Source organism: Vulpes vulpes, chromosome 8 (genome assembly GCF_048418805.1).
Source record: "Vulpes vulpes isolate BD-2025 chromosome 8, VulVul3, whole genome shotgun sequence".
Classification (NCBI taxonomy): Eukaryota; Metazoa; Chordata; class Mammalia; order Carnivora; family Canidae; genus Vulpes; species Vulpes vulpes.
The window spans coordinates 50,695,616-50,709,976 of NC_132787.1; the positions used below are offsets into that span (position 1 = coordinate 50,695,616).

General features: G+C 47.0%; 1 protein-coding gene across 1 annotated transcript; it reads left to right on the plus strand.

The window, feature by feature from the left end:
• Positions 1 to 1,050: 1,050 nt before the first annotated feature.
• FLG (filaggrin) lies at positions 1,051 to 9,986 on the plus strand. The gene is made up of 2 exons (XM_072718813.1): positions 1,051 to 1,188; positions 1,857 to 9,986. The coding sequence occupies exons 1-2, from the start codon at positions 1,051 to 1,053 to the stop codon at positions 9,984 to 9,986; spliced, it is 8,268 nt and encodes a 2,755-aa protein (XP_072574914.1).
• Positions 9,987 to 14,361: the final 4,375 nt, after the last annotated feature.

Sequence of the window (14,361 nt, forward strand, 5' to 3'; positions counted from 1 at the left end):
ATTTATAAAATAAATGCTTATTTAAATTTATTAACATGTTGAGTAATTTCTTTTTTCACCAATTAGATAAATTGAACATTCTTTAAATGCATTCCTTAAGTGGCAAAATGAAGGCCAGTCAATGGAAAAATTTTTATAATATTGAAAAGCTAGTAAAGCCACCCTACCCAATTAAAAATACTGCATACTTCATGAATTGTCAAAAAAAAATAAATTGTATGAACATTCATTGACTGTCTCAGCCATTTGGCAAATTAGCTTTCCAAAAATTATCTCTAAACATACTGATCATTTAGCAAATCAGCTTCTGGAGAATTATTTTTCAGCAAATTTATATGAATAAGTTTTCCTGCTTCTAACCAGCGGGCCCCTCTAGAATCCTGCTATGCATAACATATATAGAGGCTGAGTCACTATGCCATACACCTGAAACTACTATAATATTGTGTGTTAACCATAATCAAGTTTAAACATTTTTTAATTAAACTAAAAAACAAAATCTTGCTATGGGTCCATGGTCAGATCAATAAGAGCGATGGCATTACCAATAGCTCATTGAGTCTGTAAGACCATAAATACTGCTATGAATGGGTTTAAGTCCAAGAATTTGTAGTTTAATAATTCAGTTGAACCCTGTGTTGATTTTCACTATTTAGATAGTAGAGAGCTTTTCTGGGTACTCTTCTATTTGTAAAGATAGATTACATAGAGGAATATATGGGCTCAAAAATGTGGAATTGGGGAACTTGGGTGGCACAGTCAGTTAAGCATCCATCTCTTGATTTTGGCTCAGTTCATGATCTCATGGTCATGAGATTGAGCCCAGTGTCTGGCTCCATGCTCAGTGCAGAATATGTGTAAGACTCTCTCTATCCCTCTACCCCTCCCCACCTCTCACTCCCTCTCTCCCCTTCTATCTCTAAGATAAATAAATCTTTTTATTAAATGTGGAAGTTCATTATAATAATTAATAAGACCTATAAAAAGGAAAGATATACAAGAAGTACATTTTTATTTCTTCTTTCCAGGTTCACCTTAACTTCCAAAAAGATGTCTACTCTCCTGGAAAATATCATTGCCATTATTGACCTATTCCATGACTACTCAACAACAGATAAGGAAACTGATACACTAAGCAGCGAAGAACTGAAGGAGCTCCTGGAAATGGAGTTTCGGCCAATCCTGAAGGTAAGGGATATCTCCTGGAATGAATGGGTACATCACGCTTGTTCTGCAACAATATGACAAATAATAACTGTGAAATTTTATGAATTATTTCTTCTGGAATAGAAATTTTGGAATTTCTTCTGGAATTTTATGAATTATTTCTTCTAGAATAGAAAAAACCTAATCTTATTTCAAAACAAATAGAATTTGTTTTCCTCTCTTAATATCTTTAATATACATGCACACATGTGCATAATGCACAACACACAAACACACATCTTTTGTGAAATAAATATAAATATTTAATGATAAGATAATTAACACCAAATAAGTATTCTTCATATATTGAAGAATATCTTCATATTGTGTTTCCTAACATCAAGAATGTTTACAAGTATATTTAAGAGACAACAAACTGATGGACTTCATAACATCATGATGTATAAAGAAAACAAAGCAGATGACCAACCAAATATTTTAGTTTTAACAAACCAGCATTTATATATAGGCTTTTAGTAAAATACATAGAGTTCCATCCTAACTCACCATAAGTAGAATATTATTACAGAAAAAAACACATAGTATCCAACATTTACTTACCAAAATTCATGTTTGCCAAAATAGTGTAAATTATTCAAGTGACCAATTGTCATTCTCCTGTAACCTCCTTCCATCTTTCACATGTACAGAATCCAGATGACCCAGACACTGCTGACATCTTCATGCATATTCTTGATATAGACCATGACAAGAAAATAGACTTCTCAGAGTTTTTTCTGATGGTATTCAAGTTGGCTCAAGCATATTATGATTTGACGAGGAGACAGAACCCCCAAGCATCAGAGCAAAACCAAAAAAAATATGCATACCACACACAAGATGAAGAAGATGACAGAGAGGAAGACGAAGTAGAGGAAGAAAAAGAAGAAAGAATTCAAAGTTCCAATCAAGCAGGAAGAAATGAAAGAAAAGGTAAGAAGACAATATCCAAGAGCCTAAAAGGAAGAAGAGGAAAGGAACATGAACAGACACCAGACAGCTCTAGACATGCAGGTTCCCATGACACTAAGGGAGCCAATTTTGGGCACTCTGACTCAGGATCTCACCACTATCAACCATCCACTCAAACACACAGATCCAGACAATCACCATCGAGACAAGGAAAATCATCATCTGAATTTAGGTCAGTGAAAAACTGGGAATCCAGAATAAATCAGGACAGTGACAGCGAAGGACACACGGAAGAATCGGAGAGACAATATGGATCTGGCCCAGGAAACCAAGGAGAATCTGCACATGGCCATGCAGGAAACAACTATAGACACTCTGAGTCTCATGGAGGGCAGAGAAAAAATCATGGACACTCAGAGTCTACCCATACACAGTCAGACTCTGGTACAAGAAGAAGACAAGGATCAACTCAAGGAAACTCTACACACACCTCTAGACAATCAGACTCTCCTAATAGAGAGAATTCTTCTTGGGAAAAAACTGACTCATTCCATAGGCACTCAAAATCAAGCAGAAGAGGAAGACAAGAAAACAACCAGAGGCAACCAGGAGATGGATTCACACATTCAGAAACTGGACATAGAAAACAATATTCCGGGTTAAGGGCAGGGACACAAAGGGGATCCAGTACAGAACACACCAGTGACAATGAAGGACATGTGGTGGATACAAACACAGATTTCGAAAAACATCAAAGAAACTCTGGATTAACATCAGGAAAAGAGCAGAGGCCTGAACAGAACGAGGTGGCTGACAGATCCAGACAACCTCAGTTACATCACAAGAAAACCATCAAAAAGAGGCAGTCCAAATCGACAGAACGAGACTCAGTATCGACCACTACAGAGAGACAAGGGCGCCACCATCAGCAGTCACAGGACAGCGCCAGACACTCGCGAGCTGGACGTGGATCTGGTAACAGCAAACACCGGGAATCCAGCGTCAGTCAGGCCAGCGACAGTGAAGGACAGTCACTAGACTCAGAGACTCAGTCAGGGTCAGTCCAGGAACGGCCCAGGTCCAGTCAGAGGAGACAACGTGGCAGCAGTGCACACGGCAGTTCTGAGCACTCAGCATCTTATTTCTACCAGAGAGCCCCCCAAGAACACTTTGATTCTGCCCACAGACAGTCCCAATCCAGTACCAGGGGGAGACAGGGACCCCGCCATGACCAGGCCCATGACAGCTCTAGGCACTCAGGCTCCCGTGAGGGTCAGGCAGCCGATTTTGGACATTCTGAGTCAGGATCTCGCCACCAGCAATCATCCACTCGGGCACAGGGATCCAGGCCATCGCAGTCCGGGCAGGGACAATCGTCATCTGAATTCAGGCCAGTCAGCAACCGGGGGTCCAGCATTAGTCAGGACAGTGACAGTGAAGGACACACAGAAGACTCTGAGAGACAGTATGGATCTGGCTCAGGAAACCAACAGGGATCTGCCCGTGGCCATGCAGGAGACAGCGCTAGACACTCTGAGTCTCAACAGAGGCAGAGAAGCAATCATGGACAGTCTCAGTCTGGTCACGGACAGTCAGACACCGGTACTGGGAGAAGACAAGGATCTAGTCATGGGCACTCTCTAGATACCTCTAGACTTCCAGGGTCCCATCGTGCAGGGTCACCCTCCCGGGGACACGCTGACTCCGTCCATGGCCGGTCAAGATCGAGCACAGGAGGAAGACGAGAAACCCAGCATGAGCAGTCAACAGACAGATCCGGACGCTCAGGCTCCGAACACGGACAATGGTCCTCCGGACCCAGGACAAGCAGACATCAGGAATCCAGCCTGAGTGAAGGACATTCAGAAGATTCAGGTAGAGAATTCTCAACGACCCGTGGAGATTCTGGGTCCGGTTCAAGAAACCAACGTGGGTCTACCCATGGTCAGTCAACTGACAGATCCACACAGGGCGGGTCACGTCAAGGGCAGACAGGCACTCACAGGCAGTCTGACCCTGCCCACCGAGACTCGGGATCCAGCACTAGGGAAAGACAAGGAAGCCACCACGAGCGGTCAGGAGACAGAGCCAGACACGCAGGGTCACGCCAAGGACAGCAGGCCACCCGTGGGCAGCCTGACTCTGCCCACCGAGACTCGGGATCCAGTACTAGGGAAAGACAAGGAAGCCGCCACGAGCAGTCAGGAGACAGAGCCAGACACGCAGGGTCACGCCAAGGACAGCAGGCCACCCGTGGGCAGCCTGACTCTGCCCACCGAGACTCGGGATCCAGCACTAGGGAAAGACAAGGAAGCCGCCACGAGCAGTCAGGAGACAGAGCCAGACACGCAGGGTCACGCCAAGGACAACAGGCCACCGGTGGGCAGCCTGACTCTGCCCATCTAGAATCAGATCTCAGCACCATAGACAGACAAGGGCGCCACCACGAGCAGTCACAGGACAGCGCCAGACACTCGCGAGCTGGACGTGGATCTGGTAACAGCAAACACCGGGAATCCAGCGTCAGTCAGGCCAGCGACAGTGAAGGACAGTCACTAGACTCAGAGACTCAGTCAGGGTCAGTCCAGGAACGGCCCAGGTCCAGTCAGAGGAGACAACGTGGCAGCAGTGCACACGGCAGTTCTGAGCACTCAGCATCTTATTTCTACCAGAGAGCCCCCCAAGAACACTTTGATTCTGCCCACAGACAGTCCCAATCCAGTACCAGGGGGAGACAGGGACCCCGCCATGACCAGGCCCATGACAGCTCTAGGCACTCAGGCTCCCGTGAGGGTCAGGCAGCCGATTTTGGACATTCTGAGTCAGGATCTCGCCACCAGCAATCATCCACTCGGGCACAGGGATCCAGGCCATCGCAGTCCGGGCAGGGACAATCGTCATCTGAATTCAGGCCAGTCAGCAACCGGGGGTCCAGCATTAGTCAGGACAGTGACAGTGAAGGACACACAGAAGACTCTGAGAGACAGTATGGATCTGGCTCAGGAAACCAACAGGGATCTGCCCGTGGCCATGCAGGAGACAGCGCTAGACACTCTGAGTCTCAACAGAGGCAGAGAAGCAATCATGGACAGTCTCAGTCTGGTCACGGACAGTCAGACACCGGTACTGGGAGAAGACAAGGATCTAGTCATGGGCACTCTCTAGATACCTCTAGACTTCCAGGGTCCCATCGTGCAGGGTCACCCTCCCGGGGACACGCTGACTCCGTCCATGGCCGGTCAAGATCGAGCACAGGAGGAAGACGAGAAACCCAGCATGAGCAGTCAACAGACAGATCCGGACGCTCAGGCTCCGAACACGGACAATGGTCCTCCGGACCCAGGACAAGCAGACATCAGGAATCCAGCCTGAGTGAAGGACATTCAGAAGATTCAGGTAGAGAATTCTCAACGACCCGTGGAGATTCTGGGTCCGGTTCAAGAAACCAACGTGGGTCTACCCATGGTCAGTCAACTGACAGATCCACACAGGGCGGGTCACGTCAAGGGCAGACAGGCACTCACAGGCAGTCTGACCCTGCCCACCGAGACTCGGGATCCAGCACTAGGGAAAGACAAGGAAGCCACCACGAGCGGTCAGGAGACAGAGCCAGACACGCAGGGTCACGCCAAGGACAACAGGCCACCCGTGGGCAGCCTGACTCTGCCCACCGAGACTCGGGATCCAGTACTAGGGAAAGACAAGGAAGCCGCCACGAGCAGTCAGGAGACAGAGCCAGACACGCAGGGTCACGCCAAGGACAGCAGGCCACCCGTGGGCAGCCTGACTCTGCCCACCGAGACTCGGGATCCAGCACTAGGGAAAGACAAGGAAGCCGCCACGAGCAGTCAGGAGACAGAGCCAGACACACAGGGTCACGCCAAGGACAACAGGCCACCGGTGGGCAGCCTGACTCTGCCCATCTAGAATCAGATCTCAGCACCATAGACAGACAAGGGCGCCACCACGAGCAGTCACAGGACAGCGCCAGACACTCGCGAGCTGGACGTGGATCTGGTAACAGCAAACACCGGGAATCCAGCGTCAGTCAGGCCAGCGACAGTGAAGGACAGTCACTAGACTCAGAGACTCAGTCAGGGTCAGTCCAGGAACGGCCCAGGTCCAGTCAGAGGAGACAACGTGGCAGCAGTGCACACGGCAGTTCTGAGCACTCAGCATCTTATTTCTACCAGAGAGCCCCCCAAGAACACTTTGATTCTGCCCACAGACAGTCCCAATCCAGTACCAGGGGGAGACAGGGACCCCGCCATGACCAGGCCCATGACAGCTCTAGGCACTCAGGCTCCCGTGAGGGTCAGGCAGCCGATTTTGGACATTCTGAGTCAGGATCTCGCCACCAGCAATCATCCACTCGGGCACAGGGATCCAGGCCATCGCAGTCCGGGCAGGGACAATCGTCATCTGAATTCAGGCCAGTCAGCAACCGGGGGTCCAGCATTAGTCAGGACAGTGACAGTGAAGGACACACAGAAGACTCTGAGAGACAGTATGGATCTGGCTCAGGAAACCAACAGGGATCTGCCCGTGGCCATGCAGGAGACAGTGCTAGACACTCTGAGTCTCAACAGAGGCAGAGAAGCAATCATGGACAGTCTCAGTCTGGTCACGGACAGTCAGACACCGGTACTGGGAGAAGACAAGGATCTAGTCATGGGCACTCTCTAGATACCTCTAGACTTCCAGGGTCCCATCGTGCAGGGTCACCCTCCCGGGGACACGCTGACTCCGTCCATGGCCGGTCAAGATCGAGCACAGGAGGAAGACGAGAAACCCAGCATGAGCAGTCAACAGACAGATCCGGACGCTCAGGCTCCGAACACGGACAATGGTCCTCCGGACCCAGGACAAGCAGACATCAGGAATCCAGCCTGAGTGAAGGACATTCAGAAGATTCAGGTAGAGAATTCTCAACGACCCGTGGAGATTCTGGGTCCGGTTCAAGAAACCAACGTGGGTCTACCCATGGTCAGTCAACTGACAGATCCACACAGGGGGGGTCACGTCAAGGGCAGACAGGCACTCACAGGCAGTCTGACCCTGCCCACCGAGACTCGGGATCCAGCACTAGGGAAAGACAAGGAAGCCACCACGAGCGGTCAGGAGACAGAGCCAGACACGCAGGGTCACGCCAAGGACAGCAGGCCACCCGTGGGAAGCCTGACTCTGCCCACCGAGGCTCGGGATCCAGTACTAGGGAAAGACAAGGAAGCCGCCACGAGCAGTCAGGAGACAGAGCCAGACACGCAGGGTCACGCCAAGGACAGCAGGCCACCCGTGGGCAGCCTGACTCTGCCCACCGAGACTCGGGATCCAGCACTAGGGAAAGACAAGGAAGCCGCCACGAGCAGTCAGGAGACAGAGCCAGACACACAGGGTTACGCCAAGGACAACAGGCCACCGGTGGGCAGCCTGACTCTGCCCATCTAGAATCAGATCTCAGCACCATAGACAGACAAGGGCGCCACCACGAGCAGTCACAGGACAGCGCCAGACACTCGCGAGCTGGACGTGGATCTGGTAACAGCAAACACCGGGAATCCAGCGTCAGTCAGGCCAGCGACAGTGAAGGACAGTCACTAGACTCAGAGACTCAGTCAGGGTCAGTCCAGGAACGGCCCAGGTCCAGTCAGAGGAGACAACGTGGCAGCAGTGCACACGGCAGTTCTGAGCACTCAGCATCTTATTTCTACCAGAGAGCCCCCCAAGAACACTTTGATTCTGCCCACAGACAGTCCCAATCCAGTACCAGGGGGAGACAGGGACCCCGCCATGACCAGGCCCATGACAGCTCTAGGCACTCAGGCTCCCGTGAGGGTCAGGCAGCCGATTTTGGACATTCTGAGTCAGGATCTCGCCACCAGCAATCATCCACTCGGGCACAGGGATCCAGGCCATCACAGTCCGGGCAGGGACAATCGTCATCTGAATTCAGGCCAGTCAGCAACCGGGGGTCCAGCATTAGTCAGGACAGTGACAGTGAAGGACACACAGAGGACTCCGAGAGACAGTATGGATCTGGCTCAGGAAACCAACAGGGATCTGCCCGTGGCCATGCAGGAGACAGTGCTAGACACTCTGAGTCTCAACAGAGGCAGAGAAGCAATCATGGACAGTCTCAGTCTGGTCACGGACAGTCAGACACCGGTACTGGGAGAAGACAAGGATCTAGTCATGGGCACTCTCTAGATACCTCTAGACTTCCAGGGTCCCATCGTGCAGGGTCACCCTCCCGGGGACACGCTGACTCCGTCCATGGCCGGTCAAGATCGAGCACAGGAGGAAGACGAGAAACCCAGCATGAGCAGTCAACAGACAGATCCGGACGCTCAGACTCCGAACACGGACAATGGTCCTCCGGACCCAGGACAAGCAGACATCAGGAATCCAGCCTGAGTGAAGGACATTCAGAAGATTCAGGTAGAGAATTCTCAACGACCCGTGGAGATTCTGGGTCCGGTTCAAGAAACCAACGTGGGTCTACCCATGGTCAGTCAACTGACAGATCCACACAGGGGGGGTCACGTCAAGGGCAGACAGGCACTCACAGGCAGTCTGACCCTGCCCACCGAGACTCGGGATCCAGCACTAGGGAAAGACAAGGAAGCCACCACGAGCAGTCAGGAGACAGAGCCAGACACGCAGGGTCACGCCAAGGACAGCAGGCCACCCGTGGGCAGCCTGACTCTGCCCACCGAGACTCGGGATCCAGTACTAGGGAAAGACAAGGAAGCCGCCACGAGCAGTCAGGAGACAGAGCCAGACACGCAGGGTCACGCCAAGGACAGCAGGCCACCCGTGGGCAGCCTGACTCTGCCCACCGAGACTCGGGATCCAGCACTAGGGAAAGACAAGGAAGCCGCCACGAGCAGTCAGGAGACAGAGCCAGACACGCAGGGTCACGCCAAGGACAGCAGGCCACCCGTGGGCAGCCTGACTCTGCCCATCTAGAATCAGATCTCAGCACCATAGACAGACAAGGGCGCCACCACGAGCAGTCACAGGACAGCGCCAGACACTCGGGAGCTGGACGTGGATCTGGTAACAGTAAACACCAGGAATCCAGCATCAGTCAGGCCAGCGACAGTGAAGGACAGTCACTAGACTCAGAGACTCAGTCAGGGTCAGTCCAGGAACGGTCCAGGTCCAGTCAGAGGAGACAACGTGGCAGCAGTGCACACGGCAGTTCTGAGCACTCAGCATCTTATTTCTACCAGAGAGCCCCCCAAGAACACTTTGATTCTGCCCACAGACAGTCCCAATCCAGTACCAGGGGGAGACAGGGACCCCGCCATGACCAGGCCCATGACAGCTCTAGGCACTCAGGCTCCCGTGAGGGTCAGGCAGCCGATTTTGGACATTCTGAGTCAGGATCTCGCCACCAGCAATCGTCCACTCGGGCACAGGGATCTAGGCCATCACAGTCCGGGCAGGGACAATCGTCATCTGAATTCAGGCCAGTCAGCAACCGGGGGTCCAGCATTAGTCAGGACAGTGACAGTGAAGGACACACAGAGGACTCCGAGAGACAGTATGGATCTGGCTCAGGAAACCAACAGGGATCTGCCCGTGGCCATGCAGGAGACAGTGCTAGACACTCTGAGTCTCAACAGAGGCAGAGAAGCAATCATGGACAGTCTCAGTCTGGTCACGGACAGTCAGACACCGGTACTGGGCGAACACAAGGATCTAGTCATGGGCACTCTCTAGATACCTCTAGACATCCAGGGTGTCTTCAGGGTCAGAAAGAAAATCCTGGGCCGTCTGTTTCAGTGTTTGTTCAGCCTCAGAATGGTAGTAGAAGTCATGATTCCAACCATGTGGAATTCAAGGACTTCTGTGAATATTGAGAAGATTCTGTGTTATCCAATATCACAGAGAGTAAGAGGCACCCAGGAATATATTGCCATTCACATGACAATTCACAATGTTTGGGATTTATTCAGTCACAAATTTTAATTATGATGATGATAAACTGATAAAAAAAATAATCCAAATTGTAGGAATATGAACCCACACATAACTTTAAATCAAGTAGTTTCAAAATATACTTCCAAAGAATTTATTTCATTTATTTTAAGTAAGTTACACTCTTTCTTTCCTTGGTGATAGTTTCATTTTTCTCATATTTAAATCTTCAGTTAGGATGGTGAATGTGCAAAAGCAGTGTCAGTAGTTTTAGAAAACTCAGTATTTGGGGTTGTTAGTTTTCAGCAAGGATTTGTCTTTGAGAGGTTAAATTTTAGAATCTTTGTAGATTAGTATATTAATTTTGTCAAAAATATAATATTGTCATTCTAGAGGCCAAAGCTGCTATATTAATATCAGGGCTTGATCCATTTTCCTCTACTCTTCTTTAATGGGACTCTATATTATTGTGGATTCATTAAATCAAAAAAATAAATTGCATAAAGCTTCAAAATAAACAATTAAGCATATATCATAGTTTGTCCTTTTTGTGTTTATTTCTCAGAGACTCCAGAAGACTTACCCCCCGATAGCCAAAATTACATCTTTTTGTCCCTGGAAAACTATATGACCAAATGTTAATTGTACACCATGCAAAAGTAATAAGGAGTCCAAAGAAGAAAGAATTTAAATAACATAATCATTGTCCCACATAGTCACCTTTAGGATGAAAAAAGGCTTTGCTTACATGAATAGGACAAACATTAAACCCAAGTGGCTATTAGCCAAGTCAAACCAAGATTAGTAAACAGAAACTACTAACCACTGGTTCTTCTTCCAAAGACACTAGGAATTATTTTACAATGAAGATTAATGAAAGCAGAGAATTTGTGCTGAAATATCCTGACAAAGGAAAAACAATAAAGAAAATGCACTCTCGGAACTGGAGGGTATTAGGCTGAGTGAAATAAGTCAATCGGAGAAGGACAAACATTATATGGTCTAAAAGACTCATTTTACACAGAAGGACACATACAGCCTGAAAATAAAAGGTTGGGGAACCATTTACCATTCAAATGGTCCTCAAAAGAAAGCAGGGGTAGCCATACTTATATCAGATAAACTAAAATTTACCCCTGAAGACTGTAGTGAGAGATGAAGAGGGACACTATATCATACTTAAAGGATCTATCCAAGAAGAGGACTTAACAATCCTCAATATATATGCCCTGAATGTGGGAGCTACCAAATATATCATTCAATTAATAACCAAAGTTAAGACATACTTAGATAATAATACACTTATACTTGGTGACTTCAATCTAGCGCTTTCTACACTTGATAGGTCTCTAAACACAACATCTCCAAAGACTCATTTTAGACAGAAGGACATCTACAACCGAAAAATAAAAAGTTGGAGAACCATTTACCATTCAAATGGTCCTCAAAAGAAAGCAGGGGTAGCCATCCTTATATCAGATAAACTAAAATTTACACTGAAGAGTGTAGTAAGAGATGAAGAGGGACACTATATCATACTTAAAGAATCTATCCAACAAGAGGACTTAACAATCCTCAATATATATGCCCCGAATGCGGGAGCTGCCAAATACTTAAATCAATTAATAATCAAAGTTAAGATATACTTAGATAATAATACACTTATACTTGGTGACTTCAATATAGCACTTTCTACACTCAATAGGTCTTCTAAGCACAACATCTCCAAAGAAACGAGAGCTTTAAATGATACAATGGACCAGATGGATTTCACAGATATCTACAGAACTTTATATCTAAACTCAACTGAATACAGATTCTTCTCAAGTGCACATGGAACTTTCTCCAGAATAGACCACATACTGGGTCACAAATCGGGTCTGAACCAATACCAAAAGATTGCGATCGTCGCCTGCATATTCTCAGACCATAATGCCTTGAAATTAGAACTAAATCACAACAAGAAGTTTGGAAGGACCACAAACACGTGGAGGTTAAGGACCATCCTGCTACAAGATGAAGGGGGCAATCATGAAATTACGGAAGAATTAAAAAGATTCATGGAACCTAATGAGAATGAAGATACAACCATTCAAAATCTTTGGGATGCAGCAAAAGCAGTCCTGAGGGGGAAATACATCGCAATACAAGCATCCCTCCAAACACTGGAAAGAACACAAATACAAAAGCTAACCTTACACCTAAAGGAGCTAGAGAAAAAACAGCAAATAGATCCTAAACCCAGCAGAAGAGGAGAGTTAATTAAGATTCGAGCAAAACTCAACGAAATCGAGACCAGAAGAACTGTGGAACAGATCAACAAAACTAGGAGTTGGTTCTCTGAAAGAATTAATAAGATAGATAAACCATTAGCCAGCCTTATTAAAAAGAAGAGAGAGAAGACTCAAATTAATAAAATCATGAATGAGAAAGGAGAGATCACCAACACCAAGGAAATACAAATGATTTCAAAAACATATTATGAACAGCTATACGCCAATACATTAGGCAATCTAGAAGAAATGGACGCATTCCTGGAAAGCCACAAACTAACAAAACTGGAGCAGGAAGAAATAGAAAACCTGAACAGGCCAATAACCAGGGAGGAAATAGAAGCACTCATCAAAGACCTCCCAAGACACAAAAGTCCAGGGCCACATAGCTTCCCAGGGGAATTCTATCAAACGTTCTTTTTTTTTTAAATTTTTTTTTTATGATAGTCACAGAGAGAGAGAGAGAGGCAGAGACACAGGCGGAGGATGAAGCAGGCTCCATGCACCGGGAGCCTGATGTGGGATTCGATCCCGGGTCTCCAGGAACGCGCCCTGGGCGAAAGGCAGGTGCCAAACCGCTGTGCCACCCAGGGATCCATCTATCAAATGTTTAAAGAAGAAACCATACCTATTCTACTAAAGCTGTTTGGAAAGATAGAAAGAGATGGAGTACTTCCAAACTCGTTCTATGAGGCCAGCATCACCTTAATTCCAAAACCAGACAAAGACCCCACCAAAAAGGAGAATTACAGACCAATATCCCAGATGAACATGGATGCAAAAATTCTCAACAAGATACTAGCCAATAGGATCCAACAACACATTAAGAAAATTATTCACCATAACCAAGCAGGATTTATCCCCAGGACACAAGGCTGGTTCAACACTCGTAAAACCATCAACGTGATTCATCATATCAGCAAGAGAAAAACCAAGAACCATATGATCCTGTCATTAGATGCAGAGAAAGCATTTGACAAAATACAGCATCCATTCCTGATCAAAACTCTTCATTCAGAGAGTAGGGATAGAGGGAACATTCCTCAACATCTTAAAAGCCATCTACAAAAAGCCCACAGCAAATATCATTCTCAATGGGGAAGCACTGGGAGCCTTTCCCCTAAAATCAGGAACAAGACAGGGATGTCCACTCTCACCACTGCTATTCAACATAGTATTGGAAGTCCTCGCCTCAGCAATCAGACAACAAAAAGACACTAAAGGCATTCAAATTGGCAAAGAAGAAGTGAAACTCTCCCTCTTCGCCGATGACATGATACTCTACATAGAAAACCCAAAAGCCGCCACCCCAAGATTGCTAGAACTCATACAACAATTTGGTAGCGTGGCAGAATACAAAATCAATGCCCAGAAATCAATGGCATTTCTATACACTAACAATGAGACTGAAGAAAGAGAAATTAAGGAGTCAATCCCATTTACAATGGCACCCAAAAGCATAAGATACCTAGGAATAAACCTAACCAAAGAGGTAAAGGATCTATACCTTAAAAACTATAGAACACTTCTGAAAGAAATTGAGGAAGACACAAAGAGATGGAAAAATACTCCATGCTCATGGATTGGCAGAATTAATATTGTGAAAATGTCAATGTTACCCAGGGAAATTTACACATTTAATGCAATCCCTATCAAAATACCATGGACTTTCTTCAGAGAGTTAGAACAAATTATTTTAAGATTTGTGTGGAATCAGAAAAGATCCCGAATAGCCAGGGGAATTTTTAAAAAGAAAACCATAGCAGGGGGCATCACAATGCCAGATTTCAGGTTGTACTACCAAGCTGCGGTCATCAAGACAGTGTGGTACTGGCACAAAAACAGACACATGGATCAATGGAACAGAATAGAGAACCCAGAAGTGGACCCTGAAATTTATGGTCAACTAATATTCGATAAAGGAGGAAAGACTATCCATTGGAAGAAAGACAGTCTCTTCAATAAATGGTGCTGGGAAAATTGGACGTCCACATGCAGAAGAATGAAACTAGACCACTCTCCTGCACCATACACAAAGATAAAC